Source organism: Barbus barbus, assembly GCF_936440315.1.
Source record: "Barbus barbus genome assembly, chromosome: 17".
Lineage (NCBI taxonomy): Eukaryota > Metazoa > Chordata > Actinopteri > Cypriniformes > Cyprinidae > Barbus > Barbus barbus.
The window spans coordinates 9,300,964-9,324,025 of NC_136745.1; the positions used below are offsets into that span (position 1 = coordinate 9,300,964).

A 23,062-nucleotide genomic window follows, 5' to 3' on the forward strand; every position below is an offset into this window, starting at 1 on the left:
ACCCCTTTAAGGCAAGGCACTGGTCATTTTTGGATTATTTTGCTTCCATAACATCTCCTTTCAGACTAGAGGAAAGAAAGCATCCAATATACACATAAAGTGTTTATTTTATTGCATGTTGTTTATTTGCGCTTGTATATGTAAGGGATAATCAATGGCTAGCCGTGCATTAAAGGATTTTAATGCACGACGATCCTTTAATGCACGGCTAACCATTGATTATTCCTCTTATTCCATGGTCATTTGCCAAGTTATAGACAAGTTAAAACTTGTATTGCTCTTTGCAGTGCAATATTTGACCAGAAGGGTAAAAATGACGGTTACTTTAGTCAGTTACTAGCATTCTGCCAGTTTCAAATCAGACACAGAGATGAAACAGTGCGATAAGACTACATTTATTTGAATGAATTATAGCATGTATTTCAATTAATTGTTGACTGAGAGAGAGAGAGAGAGAGAGAGAGAGAGAGAGAGAGATGACAGTTGTGTGTACCTGCTTGCTGCGTCTGCGTGTCTCTATCTTCATATAATTACTTCAAAAACAGCAATTTTATCACCTCATTGCTGGGGAATATAATGTAGCGATCTAGTATCTATTTTAGTATCAACACGTTTATGTGTGTGTGCAGCACAATCCGTGAACCTCTCTCTCTCTCTCTCTCTCCGTTTGTGTGCGAGCGAGTGATGCGTGTTGGTTAGTGTGCATCAATTAAAGCAGCGCATTAATATGGAACGGTGATTAAACTGACCTGGAACTACCTGTGCAGTTAAACGAATTTAATCAACACCTGCCAGCCAATCAGAATCGAGTATTCAGACAGACCATGGAATAATTCCATTATAATACACATCTTAGGAGCCCTTTTTTTTTCAAAATGAGCCCACAATCTCCACTTCAGCAGCACTTGCACCAAACTTTACAGATTTATTCCTGTCTATATTCTGAAGGTTTTTACAGAGGAGTTTGTTTATATATTATTTGCATAATTGTATTCCTAAAAACATGTTGACGGTAGTTTTAGTAAAAACCCAAATTCTTATGTCAACAAAATTAAACAAGAACTTTGAACTTGGATTTATCCAATGTTTAGATTTCTTTCCTGAAAATGTATGCAAAATTAATGCATATTTAAGTAGATCATGCCTTGTTTGCATTGTTAAACAGCTCAGATAAATAATTAAAGAAACATGGAAAAAGGCAAGATGGAAGGAAGAATGGATGGATGGATAGATAGATAAATAAACCTGGATATTTTAGCCTTTATTTATTATTGTGGTGATTTTTAAATAGAAGTTTTCTCTGCATCAATCTTTGCATTTCCACTCAGAAAACAAAAACTTCCACTAAAATACAGGTGTCAAAGTTTTTATATATCTTAACCACCATAGTAACCACAGAAAACACCCTAGCAACTGCATAGCAATGCCCTGGAAACCGTCCTAGCATCATAGTGATGAATAGCACAAACAAGCTCCAGTGACTCACAAAATGTAAAACTCTAGTTGGCAAACGCTGTTATAATCAAGGCCAGTGGAATTACTTCTGAAAGCCCCTTAAAGTCTTGAATATCGATATCAATTCCAAGAAATATTCTCATTTAAATTCCCAGTTAAAAACCGTGGCAAACTCTGCCCACAGATCCTGAAACGAGTGCAACACTTCCATCAACAGATGGTGACACGGAAAAACAGGGAAAAGCTAAAAGAATAATACAAAATTTACAAATAAGAGTGAAATGCATTTTCCCTGCTGTAATGCCTTTTAACCCAGCAGGATAAACAGTCGGAAAAGCCATTGGCAACCGTAACCATAACAACAGCCACATTAAGGCCTGAGTGGAAAAAAACTTTAATTCACTTTCACTGCATTTGAATTAGTCAGATGAGGTGTGTGTGCACATGCGTGTGTGTGTGTGTTTGACACACTTCATCATTTTAATGCATCGCCACTGAGAGAGTGAATAACGGCAAATTTGTGTATTACAGTTTGTGTGTGTGTGTGTGTGTGTGTGTTTTATTTCTATATTACTCTGGTTATGTAATGCACATTTCATTGAACCATTTCTCATTAGAATCATCAAGCCTATAAATTAAATCATCATTAGGGCCACACAAACTCACTGTCCTGCTTTAAAACACACATACAAATGCCAGGATACCTCTGTAGGCCTAAAAAGCATGCAAATACATAAAGCCTGAACAAATGCACTCACACAACAGTGTAGCTATTACTAAACCTATTAAAAACAGTTTTTTGGTAACTGAAATAAAGCTCAAACAAAATGTAAATATATGATTAATTTTTCTTTTTTTTTCTTACTAAACTAATACTGAAATAAAAATAAAGCTAAAAGAAATATTTAAAACAGATACACAAAACGAAAACACAAGAATGACAAAAACCACATAAAATGACTAAAATCTCAAATAAAATGAAAATGAAACTAAATAAATATACACGGAGTGTTGCTATTGTTAACTAAAACTATTAAAAAATAGTTTTTGGTGATTAAAATAAAGCTGAAGCAAAACAAAATGTAAATATTTGATTTAAAAAGATTTAAACTTAAAAAATATTTGAATGAAAATAATTTTAAAGAAATGAAAATAAGTTGAAGTACTAAAATTACTAAAACTAAAGCTTAAAAAATTCATTCATTCATTCATTAAATCTACATAGAAATGTGTAAAAATTTACAAGAAATGAAAGTGACAAAAATCACACAACAAAACTACTAAAATTTGAACTAAAATTAAACTGAAACTGAAATTATAATGGAAATGGAAGGTGAAGTATTAAAATCACTAAAACTACAACTTCATAGCGGTTTATCGCTCGTATGGGTTTCAATTCACAAAGCCAAAAGAAAGTATAAAGCACAAAAACTAGGACTTATCGGTGGATAAATAGAGATTATAATACCAAGCGACTCTCTGTGCATATTACATTAGATTGTATTATCATAAAAATGATAACTTTTTGCACTGAAGAGTGAAATAAAAAGTCAGACATTCAGAAAAGTTCTGAGTCACAGGACAGATGAGTTTATGAAACTCTTTTATTAAAACTAATCTCCATCTCTGGCTTTAATGCATGGCGATTCTCTTTACAGAGCATCCGTACGTATCAAACACACGTGGGATCCAGGAGCGCTGGTCTGGGATCAGATGGGGTCCGTGTGTTTGTTCTGATCTCAGAGAATCAAACTGCTCTAACATCTGCCGACGGCTCTTCAAAAGCAGCTGCGATTTAAAGATCTCTTTTGAGTTAAAAGAATGCAGCAGATCGGAGGCAGATGAGAGTTTCTGGGTAATTCACTCGCTCTCTTTAAACGATTCAATAATTCCCTTCTGTCAGGTTTGCGAGTGTGACAGCAGAATAATTTGAGCTAACTGCTCTCATATTATTATTCATGAATCTAATTTCACATCAAGTGGAAATTAAATGTGTCAAATGCAGATTCACATTTGAGTGTGTGTGTGTCTGTGTTTTCCATTCCAAGGACTGAAGTTGCACATCATCATGATAATAGCATATGCACTTTAAGGGATAGTTCACCCTAAATTTATTTACTCACCCTCAGGCCATCCAAGATGTTATATAATATATACTGTTATATAAATGAGATTTTTAGCTGAAACCGTGCTTCTTGGTGATTCATACAATGCAAGTCAATGGCTACCGGCACTTTGAGAGTGAAAATAAGCATATCGGACAAAAATAGTGTTGCCTGATAAGCTTATTTTGACTCTCAAAGTGCTGGTAGCTAATGACTTGCATTTTATGAATCACCAACGACCATAGTTTCACCTCAAAATTGTCTTTAGTGTTCTACTGATAAAAAAAAAAATGGCCTGAAGGTGAGTAAATTAACACCAAATATTGGTTTGTAAGAACAAGTATGAGCCTTTCAATCTACTGTATCTGGAAACCTACTGTATAAAATGAGTTTTATACTTGGATTATTATGTTTGATTGATAAAGTTGATTTAGAAACCACTAAAAAACTTACTTTCATGCTTCATGGAGTTCATTTCAGTCCAGAATTAAGTGTCAAAGTTGACAGTAAATTTGATCATTCTTGCTCTGCAATGAAACTGAACACTGCAATGAGTTTTAAAGGTTTCTAATATCAAAGATGTTTTAACCTTCATCCAAAATCCAGGTTTTTCACCTTTCATTCTGTTTCTGATCTATAACGCATCCAGGGTCCAAAACAAACACTCACCACAAGCTGAATACCAGTTAAAATGACCTTGGAAGAGTGAATTAAAAGAGTTCCTGGTCCGTTGGCTTTTATTGACAAATAGTTCATGGCCAAATTTGAACTCAATTGTTTGAATTCTTTTCTAAAAGTTTTTCACCTCAATGTGGCAACTAATGTGAACTATTAAACCAGCAACTCATATTAAAACAGCAAAAATTATGAAGAACAAAATCATGACGGATCTGCAGGTTTTTGTAACAATCAGACAGTTAAAGACGTAATTATACATAATATAATTACTTTACTCTTAGTTAAATGAAACTAAAACCGAAACGCTATAAAAAATATTCTTAAATATATGAAAATTAATTAAAATGACAAAAACACAACAAAATGACTAAAACCTAAACAAAAAATGTACATTTATTGTACATTCATTCATTTAGCACAGGGGTTTTCAAACAATTAAGTCCACGATTTAAAACATGCGTTGCGTATTTTGAAGTGCGGGCGAACACGAGTTGTACAGTGAGGGTCTCAGAGCAACGTCATTATTAAAAGGCTTGATCAGTCCGCTTTATTAATGAGAAGAAACTCGCTCACTTCACTGCGTTGTATTCTGCATGAGATTTCATACACCGGAATATTAGACGGTTTCAGGTATGTTCATCCATGTCTATCGTCTGTTTGAACTTGGTGCTGTTTTCGTTCCTTCATATGCATTTGGCTACCCAGCAATAAGGAAACGGTCTGTAAAAAGCATTTCACATGTATGAGGTGAGCAGGGCACAAATGGCAGGGTTAATATTAACACTACAAGATTTAAACATTCCCCACATAACAAAATTTGCAAACATTTTGCATTATTTTATCATCTCTATATAGAGACAAAATGTGCCAAAGTTAAAAAATCTTTTGAAGATACTGCTGAAAATGTTTAATCATTGCAAAAATAAATGTCTGACTGAAGTATCTCGGGTGAAGTATATTTTTACCTATTTCACATTTATTTTAATCTCCAAACAGTTTTAGATAGCCCTGCTTCGCTTCTTATGCTTTGCTAAAAAGTGTTGGGTTGTGCTCCGCTATCCCTGCACACACAGAAGGATCATGAATGAAAATATAAAAAAATATTACAAAAATTTAAAAAATGTAATTAATTCCTGTGATGCAAAGCTGAATTTCCAGAATCATTACTCCAGTCTTCAGTGTCACATGATCCTTCAGGAATCATTCTAATATGCTGATGTGTGCTCAATAAACATTTCTTAATTATTATCAATGTTGAAAACATTGTGCTGCTTCATATTTTTGGGGAAAACGTGATCGATTTATTTTTTTAGGATCCTTTGTAAAAATAGAAAGTTCAATAGCATATTACATTATAAATATCTTTACTGTAATGTTTGATCAATTTAATGTATCTTTGTGAATGAAAGTATTCATTTATTCACAAAGACGCAATAAAAAATCATCCTGACCCAAATCTTTTGCATGCTTCAAAAAAAATTACATTACTAGACACTTTTAGTATACTGCTCTAAATGCACTAATGTTAATGATGCACTATTAGTATGGAAACTACAAATGGAGATTCAGCCACCTGTCGCTGTTCCCATCATGCCTCCAGGTGAGTGCTGGACACACTAGATGAGGCTAATATGGTGGAGGTAATTGTACAGCGTATAAATGCCCCATTCCTCTCGCGCTCATTTCAGACTGACATTTCACAAAACAGGGCCTCATTTTCCAGCGGCCGGCCAGATAAATTACAATTAAAATGCCTGTCAGGAAGGCTTACGGGGAACACGGTAATTCAAAAATAAATAAAATGACACATGAATATATGAATAAGTAAACAGCTGGCCGCATCATGCTGGACAAAAGAGGAATCCTCGCATTGTGATGTCAAGCAGGCCTGGACCAATCGCGAGAGGTGAAAGAGCAGCGCTCATGAATATTTATGAGCGAACGCACCGGACGCATATGGAGCGGACAGCTTGTGATTGTGCTCAATAAAATGCATGAATTTCCTGATGTCTCATGCAAACTAAGAGGATGTTGAATGCAACTGGAATAGAAAAATGATCATTTGAGGTGAAATCTGTAGAGCGGATCTGATTTTGTGGCAAGCCAAGCAGAGACAGGCACAAAAAACTGATCAATGCCCTGCAGTTTTGGTGTTTAAAATGCTCTGAGTTTCATTTCACACCAGAGTTGCTAGTATATAAAGTCTCTCTAAAACTCAAGTCCAGTCAAGTTAATTCTAGAAAACAATAATACAAAATGCCACAATAATGTGTAATAACATCAACATTTAATAAAAGATAGGCTAATACACACTCCATCATGTGTGTGTCCATCATTAGTCATCGATTATCGACTGAACAAGCAAAGCTGATATCAATAACTCGAGAGCTGGGCAGACGGTGACTAATATGATGTTGATATATATACAGTAATAAAATAGCCTGCCACAATTTAATTATAGTGAATAATATGTTCATAAATGTGCTGATACATAGATTTTTTTATATCACTGTATATTTATATATCACAAGTTTACTTTTTTATATTGTATTTCAATCGACGTAAAATCTTTTTTTTATATCTAGCTTTTATTCTAGTTTTAGTTAGCTATAATAACAATAATAGCTTGTCATGCACTGACAAGAGTGTTGGTAGAGTTTACAACGAATACAAGCGAAGGTTAAAACTTTAGGTTAAATGAGGCTGGATGATGAATCTGTCTATCATTACCCATCATCAAGCACACACACTCAACACAATCCATCACCACTCTCATGAAAAAAACCATCAGACTCTTTAGTAAAACACACACATACAAACACATTCATCACCCGCATCTTATCCAAGTTAAAGCGCATACACATACACACACATGCACCAATGCACACACACCATTCATCACTTTATAGCATCTAGTTAACAGGCCGTTTGGCAGGAGCAGGCCAGAGGCTATCATATAAACCCAGAGAAAGAAAGAGCGGGGGGAAAGATACAGTGTAAAATAACATATCAAAGATGCTGTGAAAAGAAAAGAAAAGCAAAGAGAGTGAATGCCTAATTTATTCATGCTGCAATGCATGCTGGGAACTGACAAATCCTTAATGTTTCAGCAATATTATTGAACATCTTTGTGCGGGTAACTGTGTTTGACTAATATATCTGGGGGCATTACGATAGTCTAACATGGGCTTTAATGCATTTTAAAGTAGAGATGCACTGATATGAAATTTCATGGCAGATTACTCAGAATGATATCTGCCGATGCTCTAAACCAGGTACACGTACATCTACATTTACATCTGCAAGATATATTTTTCAAAGTGTTTGCTCATCTGCAATACGACTATAGGACGTTTCCTATCAGATGTACTGTATACACGTTTAGAAAATGTCTTTAAGATTTTAAGATAAGTTTATGATTTAGAATGTATGTAAAACTGACACCTAAAAGATGTCTATTGGATGTTTTTACACACCAGATTCTTTAATAATAATAATAATAATAATAATAATTCGTTACATTTATATAGAGCTTTCCTGGGTACTCAAAGCGCTTTACATAGAAGGGGGGAATCTCCTCAACCACCACCAGATTAAACCATCTTTTACAAACATCTTGCAGACGTACTTGTGCTATCTGGGTGTATGCAACTTAATTAGTTTTCAGAAAAACATTTTGACAGATTTATTCAAACATACATATATAATTAACAGTAAATATGCCCTTTCTAGTGTTTGCTATATCTAACTAACAAAATGTGAATACTGGGTAACTTTTATGAAATGCAATGTTAAGTGACATTTTGTTCATAAGCTGTTTTATTTGATGTCTTTCTTTCGAATTGAAATGCTGATTGAGTGATTACATAAACATTTCGGTGAGTTGTAATGCATCTTTCAACCCTCTTTCTGATGTTCTTTCATGTTTATTTCACGTATTAAAGTGGAAGAGACTCACGCTCTGCCGCATAAAACTGAAGCTGCGACAACGATATGTCACACCACATTTCAGAGCGTCAAAATGGCATTTATTGTTTGGATTTTGTGATCAAATATAAAGGATTTGAAAGCTGAGGCTTTGTTTCTTATCAGAAGTAACAAAGCTTTTTGTGATAGTTGGATTGGAGGCACATTGCGAATAACATTTTGTGAAGGGAAAACTGTGGACCTGGCACCCCTGACTTAAACTACGGGTGATGCATAGGGTCAAATAGAACCTACGTAAACAGTGCAGCATTAATGCATTATTATCGGTTTAACCTGGTCAGCCCTAAATTCAAAATGAGAAAGATTTTTTGTCATGCAAGTTGCTGTCTGACCTGCTTTTCCACCGCCTTTTGATTGACAGGAAATAATCGGCCCATCAGCTGTTTTTAAATAATTGGCCGATGGCCGATAGTGCAGGTAATTGCTTTTATCGGCCAATACCGATTATTGCCATACCTAGTTTTCACAACTCTTAGTATAAACAAAACTCTAGATTTTCATTTTAGGCTTTCATAAGCATGTGTTTTACCTTGTCTGTGGAAGAGTTTGCTGCCCACAATCTCAGTCATGGACAACACTTTCTGTTTCAGTAGTTTATCCGGAGGAATACAGATGTAGAAATCATACAACAGCTTACTGCAAACAGACAGAAAAGTACATGCTATTAAAAATGGTAAATGAGATGGATTGACAAAAAATTCAAAAGAGCTTTAATTCATAGCAGTTCATGCACTTAATGTCTCATTTTGTGATATTTTGTAAGTCATCTAATCAGTTTTTGTACAACAGTAAGTGTCAGTTCATACTGTATTTCTGTAGTAGATATTTATCCATAATCTTGAATAAAAGATAAAAATAGAAGAAAATTAATCCATAAATAAATGCTGAGGCTGCTGTGTGCAGAGAAAGTCACCTATGTTTTATTGATTGAGTCTGAATGCTGCCAGGGTCTGTGAGAAACTACTGTATCATATCGACCCTCTCGGAGCCACAACAATCGCCTGTGTTTTGTGTGCAGTGATGAATTAGACACCACTTGAAGCTAAACAAACACACACTCCCAGCTCTAACTAAATAAAAACACTCAAATTAAACTATCCGTATGAGAGAAACTCGCTCCACTGTTTCTCAAACTCATTAAAAACTCAAGTCGAGACATCAGACATCTGCCTCAGTTAAGCGCATGAGCAGCTAAACTAGTTAAAGTCACATTACGGTTATAATAGCATAAGAGTTCGAGTAGGTCAGGTAAATGTAAGAGGACAAGTGCATTAAAGACCATCAGCTTCAGAGTGAAGGAGAGTCTGTATGTTTGTGACGACTGATTTCTGACATCACAAACTGATGTCGGTCATTAAAGTGTCTTCAAGCACTTGTGGAAACTGTTGCTGTAAGTACCTAAGTACATCAGTTCAGCCCAGACCGATAAGGTGTGTTTTAGAGAGTTTAGGCTGTTATGAGACTCACCTGAGGAGTTTAGCATCAAACACGGTTTCCACATCTTGCAGGACTGTGGGCAAGTACTTCAGAGCGGCCACCTATACACACACATTTATATCAAATTTTTTATACTTTAAAGATATAGTAATCTAAATAAAGCTTTTTAAAGAAATTATATATATATATATATATATATATATATATATATTTCTGCATATTTGCCACACTTAAAAGATTCAGATCATCAAACAAATTTTTATATTACACAAAGATACAAAATACAGTTTTTAAATGATGATTTCATTTATTAAGGGAATAAAGCTGTTCAAACCTACCTGGCCCTACGTGAAAAATTAATTGCATATATATATATTATATATTTTTGTATGATATATATATATTATATATATATATATATATATATATATATATATATATATATATCATACAAAAATATATTATTTAATATATTTGAATGTTATTTAATAAAATATTTAATATACATTCAATATACATATACATCTATTAAACAATAATTTATCTGTTTACATAATATCTAAAATATATGCAAATATATTATGGGGAAGTCGTGGCCTAATGGTTAGAGAGTCGGACTCGTAATCCAAAGGTTCGAGTCTCGGTCCGGCAGGAATTGTAGGTGGGGGGAGTGAATGTTCAGTGCTCTCTCCACCCTCAATACCACGACTGAGGTGCCCTTGAGCAAGGCACCGAACCCCCAACTGCTCCCCGGGCGCCGCAGCATAAATGGCTGCCCACTGCTCTGGGTGTGTGTTCACGGTGTGTGTGTGTTCACTGCTGTGTGTGTGTGTTCACTGCTGTGTGTGTGTGTTCACTGCTGTGTGTGTGCACGTTGGATGGGTTAAATGCAGAGCACGAATTCCGAGTATGGGTCACCATACTTGGCAGTATGTCACTTCACTTATATAATAATATACGTTATTTTATACATAGACTTTTATTATATAATTCTTATTTTTTATAGTTTTAAATGTGATTTGTCATATATAATTATTATATATATACACACACATACAGTTATCTAAAAATGTATTAAAATTAATTAAAATGTCCATAAATGCATGTAAATATGTATATACACATGCATAAATGCTAAATTACACACACGCACAAATATGTGACCAAGGACCACAAAACCAGCCTTAAGTCACTGGGGTATATTTGCTGCAATAGCCAAAAATACACAGTATGGGTCGAAATTATTGATTTTTATTTTATGCCAAAAATCATTAGGACATTAAATAAAGATCATGTTCTATGAACAGATTTTGTAAATGTCCTACCGTAAATATATTAAAACTTAATTTTTGATTAGTAGTATGCATTGCTAAGAACTTAATTTGGACAACTTTAAAGGTGATTTTCTCAATATTTAGATTTTTTTGCACCCTCAGATTCCGGATTTTCAAATAGTTGCATCTTGGCCAAATATTGTCCTATCCTAACAAACCAAACATCAATGGAAAGCTTATTTATTCAGCTTTCAGATGGTGTATAAATCTCAATTTTGAAAAATTGACCCTTATGACTGGCTTTGTGGTCCAGGGTCACATATATAATTGTAATAAATAATATAAATGTTTAAATACATGTATACCGTAAATTATATACAATTGAAAAACTATAAATTTTATAAAAAATGAAATAATATTTTGTAATATTTTAAATCTAAAACAATGAAAAGCTATTATATTAAATGCATTATTTCAGATCGTGCACTATTTCTGCATCATTAATCAGCACAGCTAATTTGTGACACTTATTGTATCATGTGTCTCCTTTGTACTGACTCCTATATACAGTGGGGGGGGGGATTTGATCCCCTGCTGATTTTGTACGTTTGCCCACTGACAAAGAAATTATCATATATAATAATTTTAATTGTAGGTTTATTTGAACCGTGAGAGACAGAATAACAACAAAAAAATCCAGAAAAACACATTTCAAAAAAGTTAGAAATTGATTTGCATTTTAATGAGTCAAATAAGCATTTGATCCCCTTTCAGTCAGCAAGATTTCTGGCTCCCAGGTGTCTTTTATACAGGTAAGGAGCTGAGATTAGAAGCACTCTCTTAAAGGGAGTCTTAATCTCAGCTTGTTACCTGTATAAAAGACAACCTGTCCACAGAAGCAATCAATCAATCAGATTCCAAACTCTCCACCATGGCCAAGACCAAAGAGCTGTCCAAGGATGTCAGGGACAAGATTGTAGACCTACACAAGGCTGGAATGGGCAACAAGACCATCACTAAGCAGCTTGGTGAGAAGGTGACAACAGTTGGTGCGATTATTCGCAAATGGAAAAAACACAAAATAACTATCAATCTCCCTCGGTCTGGGGCTCAATGCAAGATCTCACCTCGTGGAGTTTCAATGATCATGAGAACAGTGAGGAATCAGCCCAGAACTACACGGGAGGATCTTGTCAATGATCTCAAGGCAGATGGGATCATAGTCACCAAGAAAACAGTTGGTAACACACTACGCCGTGCAGGACTGAAATCCTGCAGCGCCCGCAAGGTCCCTCTGCTCAAGAAAGCACATGTACAGACCCGTCTGAAGTTTGCCAATGATTCAGAGGAGAACAGGGTGAAAGTGTTGTGGTCAGATGAGACCAAAATCGAGCTCTTTGGCATCATCTCAGCTCGCCATGTTTGGAGGAGGAGGAATGCTGCCTATGAACACCATCCCCACCGTCAAACATGGAGGTGGAAACATTATGCTTTGGGGGTGTTTTTCTGCAAAGGGGACAGGACAACTGCACCGCATCAAAGGGACGATGGACCGGGCCATGTACTAGGGCTGCACGATATATAGCATGCGATTGTCATGCGCATCTCGTCAGTAAAGCCGGTTACATGATTAGTAATAAATCTCCATCATGTGCTTTCAGATGGAGCGGCATTTAATACACAGAGCTGTAGTTCACTGACAAGCTACGCAATTCGCAGCTCATAATCGCAGATGAATCGCCTTCGATATATCGTGCAGCCCTACCATGTATCGTCAGGGCCAGGGCATTGAAGCCAACCAGGGCATTGAAAATGGGTCATGGATGGGTATTCCAGCATGACAATGACCCAAAACACACGGCTAAGACAACAAAGGAGTGGCTCAAGAAGAAGCACATTAAGGTCCTGGAGAGGCTTAGCCAGTCTCCAGACCTTAATCCATAGAAAATCTGTGGAGAGAGCTGAAGGTTCGAGTTGCCAAACGTCAGCCTCGAAACCTTAATGACTTGGAGAGATCTGCAAAGAGGAGTAGGACAGAATCCCTCCTGAGATGTATGCAATCCTGGTGGCCAACTACAAGAAACATCTGACCTCTGTGATTGCCAACAAGGGTTTTGCCACCAAGTACTAAGTCATGTTTTGCGAAGCGGTCAAATACTTATTTGACTCATTAAAATGCAAATCAATTTATAACTTTTTTGAAATGCGTTTTTCTGGAGTTTTTTGTTGTTATTCTGTCTCTTTAAAATGATAGACTGATAATTTCTGATAAGTGTGCAAATGTACAAAATCAGCAGGGGATCAAATAATTTGTTTCCCCACTGTAGCTACATACTGTATATACACAGCTATATATACATATATAGCTTCAGCTATTATATTTTATAAACTGAATTAAACAATTCATACCTGCAGCAGTAGTGTAGTGGTGTAGTCACTTTTCATCAGGTTATTGATCGACTCAAATAAACTTTTGAGAGATTCCTCAAACTCGGCCTGTTCCTTCCCTTCATACAGTCTGACGAGAGAGAAAGAAAGAACACTTGTGAGCAGTGCAATACATTTCACATATTCATCATCACACATTCGCTTATACTGTTATAACTCCTTTTCCACCAGGACTTCAGGTCCGTTTCACATAAGACGTGTAAGCAGCGCATAATTTTTTCGGTGCCCATGTTAACAGGTACCAGGTTGTTTATGGTCAAAATAAATGAGTTGACATGAAAAAGATGCGGTTTCACCATAAAAGCATGTAAGTGATGTATACATTGTTTCATACAGTCAAAATATTTCCCAAAAGGACACTAGTATACCAGTACAGGAGTTGCAAAAAAACATAAATGCGTGTTTAAATAATTTAAACTAGACTTATATCTTAAAATTATAGATAATTTTATCATATAAACTACACTGATGCTTCAATTTCCAGCCACTTTAATTTCCTCTCTTTATGATTTTCTAACCTTTTTGTACTTATTGTGCAGTTTTTAATTGTTATGTATTTAAATAACTTCCGGCCATTTAATCAAAACTGCTTGTGTTCTCAACAGTGTCATTTTTGTATCAATGAGATGCTATTAGAGCTTTTACTAATATTCTGACTCAATTTTTATTTTTTCATTTTAATTTTAGTAAAAGATTTATTTTGTTGTGTGTGTGTTTAGCCAAGTTTTTGCTTTTTTAATTAATTTTTATATCAGTTTTAGTTTTAAAATTATTTGGCAACTAGCTGAAAAAAGTTAAAGAAAAAAAAGTTACATTTACATACAATAATGTATTTACATTGATATTTAGTCATTTAGCAAAATGCATGAAGAAACATGTCAGAAAATGCATTTGATTCATGCATTAATTAATTGACGTTCCTGATATGATGCATAAAGCACAGCTATAATTTATATTCAAACACTTTATTTATAGTGGTTAGTTCATTTTAGAGTTCACTTTGGGTCCAATTTGAATATTTTTAATACCAAAACATGCCACTTGCGACCATTTTTAGCAAAGGCAACACAAAATTCACTACACGCTACTGTGATTAAATGTATGAACGGCACATGACATGGAAGACAGATTTAACTGCTTGAGGCTTTATTGCGATGCATCTGCTCAGGACAATAAAGACGGTGATGAGTCTAGTTAGTTTGTGGGTCACTTATGACGTTGTTTGACTCTAAAGTCAGTGGAAAGGCTTTCAGTGAGGATAATGATAGTGACTATGACTGAAACTTCAATCACGTTTTAGACACAGTCTAAAGATTCATCTCTCTCAGTCTCTCTGGTGTTTTGTCAATGGTATTTTCTCCCGTCTCTGTCCATCAGGTCAGTTGTGTCTCTCTGGTTTATCTCTTTGTCTGTCTGTCAGGAGTAACTCGGCACAGATGTTATAGTCGGTGGGGTTTCTGAGGGTGGAGATTATGCTGTAACTCACGACAGTATTTACCGCGGTACCGCTGAACAACAGACATGATTACTGAAGCATTGTTCCTTTAATCCACATGAGAGCCACAGTTAATACGCCACCTCTGACCTCACACGATAACACACACACACTCACGAAACAAAGACGCATCTATACTGTCATCAAGACAAATAGATGTACATTTTCTAGAATCAATATACCTACCCAGAAACGCATATGCATGCAAACCGACACACTTCATCCTCAACAAAATCACTTAAAAGTCAGGTCTGAATGCAATATAAACATCAAATCTGATTGGTTGTGAAATGCTGGTTAGGTAGCGGTGTTATTTTAGTTTTGAGATCACAAGCGGCTTTGCATATTTTATAGAGTTTTGCATGTTTGCATGTACAGTAAATTTAAGTGCAAATAAACATTAAAACTGAAATAAACATTAATTAAACCAAATAGTAATATTTTAAAAAACTGATAAAAATAACAGAAGTGCATAAAAGTAAAATTAGAACTGATAATATAAAAACTGTGTGTGTTTGTGAGAGAGAGAGAGAGAGAGAGAGAGAGAGAGTTTACCTGTTTTTCTATTCAGGTGGGGACTTAAACCTGAATACACACAGACTCATGGGGACTCGTGTCACGGTGGGGACCTAATCTGAGGTCCCCATGCAGAAAGTCTCCTGTGAGGGCTAAGTTTAGGTGTAGGGTTGGTGTAGGGCAATAGCACACACAGTTTGTTCAGTATAAAAACCATTACGCCTATGGAGAGTCCCCATAAACCACAAAAACCAACATGTGTGTGTGTGTGTGTGTGTGTGTAAGTATATAAATAATAAAAATAGAAATAGTATTGTTTTAATTTTGTGTGCAGAAGTTGATTTGTATATTTAATCAATTTAACAACACATTTGCATGTTCACTTAAATTAATTGGAAATAAATAAACACTAAACCTGAACTAAAACTTACACTGAAATGAAAATAAATTAAACCCAAATAGTAATATTAAAACAAACATAAATAAATAAAGTTAGAACTGAAAATACATAGCATTTTTATATAAAGCATGTCAATATTTTAAAATATATAAATAGTAATGTTTGAGTTTTGAGAACAATGTGCTTTGATTTAACAGTCAAAAGTTAGTTGAAAATATAATAGATAAAAATGTAATTAATCAAATTCAAAAAAGATTTTAAATTTCGATTTGTTTGTCAAAAAAATTCAACTGGCATTCACACACGATAATGCCTGAAGAAACATCACAGAAAAGACAGTTGAGTCATGCATTAATAATCATTCTTATCTTTTCTGATATGATGCATAATACATAAACACACACAGCATTTATGATGCATATACAGTACTGACTCTGAGATGTGCATTTCCTAGAATTAGTAAACCTACCCTTCAACCTTAACAAAATAACTTAAAGATCAGTTATGAACACAAATGAACAACAAGAAAACATTATATATTCATAAAACACAACACACACACCAGAAAACTGCTGTAAGGGTTTTGATGTTGCCCAAAGCTAAACACACACTCACACTCGCGGACACACACACACATAGTGTGTTAATCCTGATGATGGGTATGAAATGAGAGGCATCGGAGCATAAGAACAACCACTCAAAGAGATAAAACACACAAATAACACAGAGAACGTGAGAAGATGAAAAACCTTGAAGAAACCAGCAAACATGAACAAAACAAAATTCCATTTATAATACGGACAGTTCTGCTTCTAAATGCTGATTGGTCAACACAACACTCCAGCAGTGTGAAACACATAATTAACCTCAGCCAATTATTAACCCTCATCATCACTAGATCTACTTCTGCAGGGGTTCTCAAACATTTTTGCAAGCCAAAACCCTGTGACCAAAAATATTTAGTTATAGTATCTATAAGATTTTAAGTTAATATTTCAATAATTTAACAACACTTTGCATGTTCAGTTCCCTGATGTAGGGTTATTATCATTAACTAGTACTTCAACTATTTTTTAAGTTTTAAAGTTAATTGAAATAAAACTGACAGCAATTGCAATATAAATATTAGATTATGAACGAACTTAATGAAAATTAGAAATGTTGACTTGGCAACTAACTAAAATAATAAGTTAAGAATAATAAGAAGCACTAAAATTACAAAACAGAACTAAAAAAAACACACACTACAACTAAATAATACTAATAATACTACTAATAATAAATTAAACCTAAATAGTAATATTTTAAAACTAATAAGATTAACAAAAGCCCATACAAATTTTTAATTAAAATGAAAACTGAAATATAAAAGTACAATCTTATTTAAAATAATACTATAATAGGCTTTACATATTACTAAAATTACACTGCTCCGATGTCGGTTGATTGTCACATGACTTGCAGGTAAACAAATCTGACATTTCATTTTATTTATTGATTTGCATTTGTTTGATTTAATTGTTAGCTTTTCCTCAACTCACAAAGCCCAGTTTGAGAAAGCCTGTGGAATGACGATATGAATTAATTTGATTTAGAAAATGTTTTTAATGAACATTTTGATTCCTAAAACAGAGCTAATAATCTAGCTGACTTAACCTTTCAACACGTATTAAAAAAATCATTAAAGCAGAAGAGCAAAAAAAGATGCTTCAGAACTAGAATGACTGTTATGAAGCATCTGGTTTATAAGCATTTAAAATCATCCCAGAGGACAGAAAATCTCCCCAAATTGAAGCTAAATAATAAATATTTCATGAACAATTTGGGGTAATTTTCCCATCCATTTCTTCTTTTCAGCTATTTAATTTAAAGGATTTATTCAATTTTCCAGAGCGGGCACCAAACCGGCGTTTTCACACCCACATGGTCTCTTCTCTCTGGGAATATAACGTCTGCGGTTTAATCTGGATGTTTTAGAGAGTTATTTTAAAAGCGCAGAGCAGTGATGCTTTCCATCAAACTCCATTATCAGAGCAAAGCACCTCCTGCCGGGACTGAATCCAGAGCAAAAACACTCCTGCTGAGAGCCTTCGGACTAATAAACACTGAAAAATGATCCGGCCGTGATGGGGCTGCATTTCTACAGATGTTAGTATGCATCAGCATACTGCAGTAAACAGACTGGTTAATATGAGCGAGAGCAAAAGAAAGAAAGAAGTCAAAGCCTTTGGCTTAGAAGTTTAAGCCAAATTTAAAAGAAAAAATGTAAATAAAGTTTATTTTTATATTTGAATTATTTAAATATAAATGCAAACATTTTAATATAAAAAACAAATATGCCAAAAAAATAAAAAAACATAAACACAATGCAATGTGCTAGATTTGTCTTAAACAATACAAATTCTTACTCAAATCATTAATTTGATCAGACTTTACACAAAATAACTATTTATTTCTGATATTATAACTGGACACCACTTGCTGAATTAAATGCAATAAGTACATTTGACAATTTAGTTAGTATACAACTGTTTGAAATGTTACATACTGCATTCTAAACTCTGCATTTAGAGATGCACGTATGCATTGGCATACTGCAATAAAAAGACTAGTTAATATGATAGTTAATATGATTTATATGAGAAAGAAAGAAAGATCATATTTTAAGCCAAAATTTAAATATAAATAAAATAATATTTAAATATCAATTATTTAATGTATTTTTATAATATATAAATTATAAAAAATAATCTATAAAAATGTGCACAATATAAAGTCTAAAAATAAATATGCAAATAAATACTTTGTATAAATAAAATGAACTGAAGTTAATTGTGGTGTGTAATTAAAGCATTTATAGTGATCATATGCTGTTTGCAGTAAGACTGATCTGTCTCTCTCTCTTGTTGGTCATTAGTGCAACCACACACACACACACACACACACACACACACACTCATTAAGATTCGTTTAGCAGCTGTTTTGGTATCAATGACTATTAGGCAAATTAATGATGCAATCAGATGCTACACAAACTTGATGACTGAACACACTGTACAACACAAACACACACACACAGTTTGGGAACGGCAGATGCATCTAGCATCACATTTTAGAATGTAGATACATTGAAAAACATGCCAGAACATTCAAAACACAGCAGAAGTACACAACAGACACTATAATGGGCATTAGATTAAATTACTACTGTGCTTCAACAGTCAGTTTTCTCTGCAGCTCAACTAACTTGACAGCGGAGCAACAAACTGAAGAGAATCTTGCTGAGCAAGTTAGTTTGAGTTAGTTAAACCGCTGACGTGATTATATCAGCTACACACTTTGAAGGAATAGTTCACCCAAAAATATACGTTTGCTGAAATGTACTCACCCTCAGGCCATTCAAGATATAGACAAGGCCATCACTTGCTCAGCAATGGATCCTCTGCAGTGAATGGGTGCTGTCAGAATGAGAGTACATTCACAACAGCTGATAACAAAACATCACAATAATCCTCAAATAATCTACACCAGTGGTTCTCAAACTTTGTATACCACCTCAGAAAATATTTGGCTCTCCAAGTACCACCAAAATGACCAACATTAAAATACAGTAGTGTAGTAGGCCTAACTATTCAGCTACAGCTCTGCACAGTTCAAAAACAAGACAATATTTATTGTTGTCAGCCACTTTAATATTGTAACTACACAGTTTGAACATTAACATTAACACTACACTGTGCTCACAAACAGGTAAATAAAAAACTTAAATGATTCAATTAAAATGTGTTGTTTTTAACATTAATTTATATTTAACTTAATGATTCCTCGTACTACACTTCGAGAACCACTGATCTACACGATTCCAGTTCATCAGTTAATGTCTTGTAAAGAGAAATGCTATGTGTTTGTAAGAAACAAATCTATCATTAAGATGTTTTTCATTTCAAACCATCACTTCTGGGCGAAATCATATCAAATTCATAATGCTTTCTCCAGTGAAAAAGTCCATCCCTGTTGTTGTCTCACAACAAAATTCACCCACATATTTGTTTAGAACCATTTTTCACACCATATTTCTCACCTGATTCAGACCAGATGACTTTTTCTCTGGAGAAAGAAATATTATAGAATATTTCTATAATAAGACACATTTTAGCCAGAAACAATAACGGTTTAAGTTAAAAACATCTTAATGATGATTTGTTTCTTACAAGCATGCAGTTTTTCACTTGATAAGATGTTAATTGTTGGACTGGAGTGGTGTGGATTACTTCTGGATTACTGTTATGTTTTTATCAGCTGTTTGGACTCTCATTCTGACGGCACCCATTCACTGCAGAGGATCCATTGGTGAGCAAGTGATGTAATGCTACATTTCTCCAACTCTGTTGAAGAAAAAAAATCATCTACTTCTTGGATGGCCTGAGGGTGAGGACATTCTCAGTAAATTGTAATTTAAGTAAATAAGGGGATGCACACTTGGCCAAGCAATGTTGTGTGTGTGTTTGTATACTTAAGTATGAAACTGTCAGAAGAACAGCACTAGCAGTGTGAATGAGCATCAGCTACAGTCTGTGTTTCTGCAGTGCCGCTCGATGACGGCATCCGGGTGCCCCACAGGCATAGTCATAAATCACAGAAAGACACAGGCCCTTAATGACCGTCAGGCAGCGCTGTTACACCCCTCAACAAAACGCCGCAGACAGAACGTGCTGCAGGCGGCCGGAGGACATGTGAAACTGTCAAAAACCCTAAAAAAACGACTGTGCCGCCTTAAAAACATCCACTTGAATCTCAGCCCAAAGTAGCTGGGCATTTATTTCCTTGTGTTTTGTTTTGTTTTCAGCTCACGTTCAGATGAATGAACCGTCACAGGCTCCGGCAGTGCTCAGAATAGAGGACTAGCTTACTTCTCAGAACAGCTCTTTCATATAGTTTTTTTTTTTGTGGTTTTGAGAACATGTTCGATTCATATTTTAAGCCAAATTCAAGAGAAAAAAATAAGAAATATTTTGCATTAAAAATAGCGTATCCCACAATTAAATGCATTAGATTCAACCTTCCAGAGTATCAACAATTAAAATAGCAACTGTAATTGGCTCTTTTGATTGAACAGTCAGAAAATGTTACACATAATAGAAGTAAAAATGCAAATAAACATGCATAATCAATAATAAAATTAATTAAAAATGCAAAATAACAATGCAAAAAATGCATATTAATTTCTGAGATAATAAGTGAATGCCACTCTCATGTGACAATGTAGTCAGTATACACAACCATTCAAAAGCTTGGGGTGAGAAAGTTTTTGTTGTTGTTGTTTTTTAAAGATTTCCTTTTTTGTACGACTGTTTCCACAAAAAGTATGAAGCAATATAAATGCCTAGTTCTTTCATGAAACTCTAGATGGTGCAGGCTGATGGGTTCTTAACGTAACTGATGATATTCACAGCGTTAAACGACTTAGCACAAGCTGATTGGTTCATGATGCATATGGAGCCAATGAGCTTGCTGCTTTACATTTAAATGGCTGGTTAGTATCCACTTGAGCATTTTGCAGCACGCTTTTAGAGTTCCTTTCAAACCCTCTACCTTCCCCAGCTCCACCTGTATAGATCTGCAACGGGTTATTTTATATGCTATTTGTGCAGAAGTTTGTGTGCATTGGGAATCACATTTTTCAAATAAAGCAAAGGTAAGTAATTTTACATACAGCACACAGTGAAAATGACATGAATATGACAGTGGGCAAATGCATAAAGCGCAGCATAGTTTGAATTCACGAGTTTAAAGATTGTTGTTCGCGCGTTTCCTCCTGACCGACCGTCATGCAGAGCACATGCGATCATGCAGGATACAAATGCACACTTCACAACTGGATTCTACTAAGTTTGCAAGGTTTGTGAAATTAAATATCCATTAGTTATTCAAAGATATGTTTAGGTAAATTATATAAATGCGTATTTGCTGATACTGAATGCTGTCGGCAAACGAGAAAGTAGAGCTGGGCGATAATTCGATAACGGTAATTATCGCGATATAATTTTTGTCGATAAAACGATATGAAGAGTTCGATAAATGCTCGATATAATGTTTATGCGCCACAAACCGGAACGAAACAGTGCGACTCATTTGAACCACGACACACGGACCGTTTATCCGCTCGGATCAAAGTTCAAACTGCCGCGTGGCGCAAGCTCACTAGAGCAGAATCAGATGCGTTTACTCAGTCACGCTACGCGAGCATTAAGCAGCGCTGTAAGATCCAGTGTGAAGCGCTTGAATTCAACGAACACAAACGACTCTGTGGTAGTTTAAAGTTTAAAGCCAAACAGGAGAAACATTGTGTGCAACAAGACAGTCAGAAGGCTTTTCAATCTACACATCGCCATCATTTACCATGGATTTACTGTAGTAACACTCACTGCACCATGGTATTGTGGCAGAAATGTGGGATATTCACACTGGATTTTATTACAGGATTAATGATGTATAATTATAGTATGTATTTGTGATTAAGCTATAGCATGTGTGCATTTATATACTACCTAAAAACCATATAGTTATATTTGTACCATGTTATTGAGGTGCTATATGTGTATATACCTCTGCATCCTAACTCAAGCTACTATCAAACTACTATCCTGATACTATATTATCAGGCAACCCAAACCCGTTTCTTGATTTGAAACACTATCACTCATTAGAACATGCAGAAACTAAGAAATACATTTTTCTATTTAGATATTTATTTTGTTAAGGAAAATTAATGGTCTGGTTTCTACAACTTTCACATTGGAGCAAAAATCTGGCTTTAAACTTGAAAAAATAAAAGGTTTTACATTTATCGTGATAATTATCGATATCGACTGATATGAAAAAAATTATTGTGATAAATTGTGATATTTTTTTTGGCCATATCGCCCAGCCCTACGAGAAAGTATAATAGTATAAGTCAAAATTAAAGTCGAACGCATCGGCCAAACAGAAAAACTTATCGGCCGACGCCGATATTTTAAAAATGCCAAAAGGCCGATATATCGGCTGATATTTGGCATTTTTCACAACTAAAATCTTTTAGAGTTGTCATGATAGAACTGTTTTCAGCATTTATAATAATAAGAAATGTTTCTTTAGCATCAATTCAGCATATTATAATGATTTCTGAAGGATAATGTGAGACTGAAGACTGGAGTAATTATGCTAAAAATTCAGCATTGCATTACAGAAATAAATTACATTTTAAAATATATATAAATAAAAAACA

General features: G+C 34.7%; 1 protein-coding gene across 1 annotated transcript in view; it reads right to left on the reverse strand.

The window, feature by feature from the left end:
• dock2 (dedicator of cytokinesis 2) overlaps positions 1–23,062 on the reverse strand; it is a 121,477-nt gene that overhangs the window by 71,045 nt on the left and 27,370 nt on the right. Inside the window, exons 22-24 of the mRNA XM_079438792.1 lie at positions 13,346–13,454; positions 9,693–9,763; positions 8,755–8,861 (exon numbers count right to left, since the gene is read on the reverse strand). Coding sequence (XP_079294918.1) covers positions 8,755–8,861; positions 9,693–9,763; positions 13,346–13,454 — 287 coding nt within the window. The remainder of the gene's footprint in view (positions 1–8,754; positions 8,862–9,692; positions 9,764–13,345; positions 13,455–23,062) is intronic.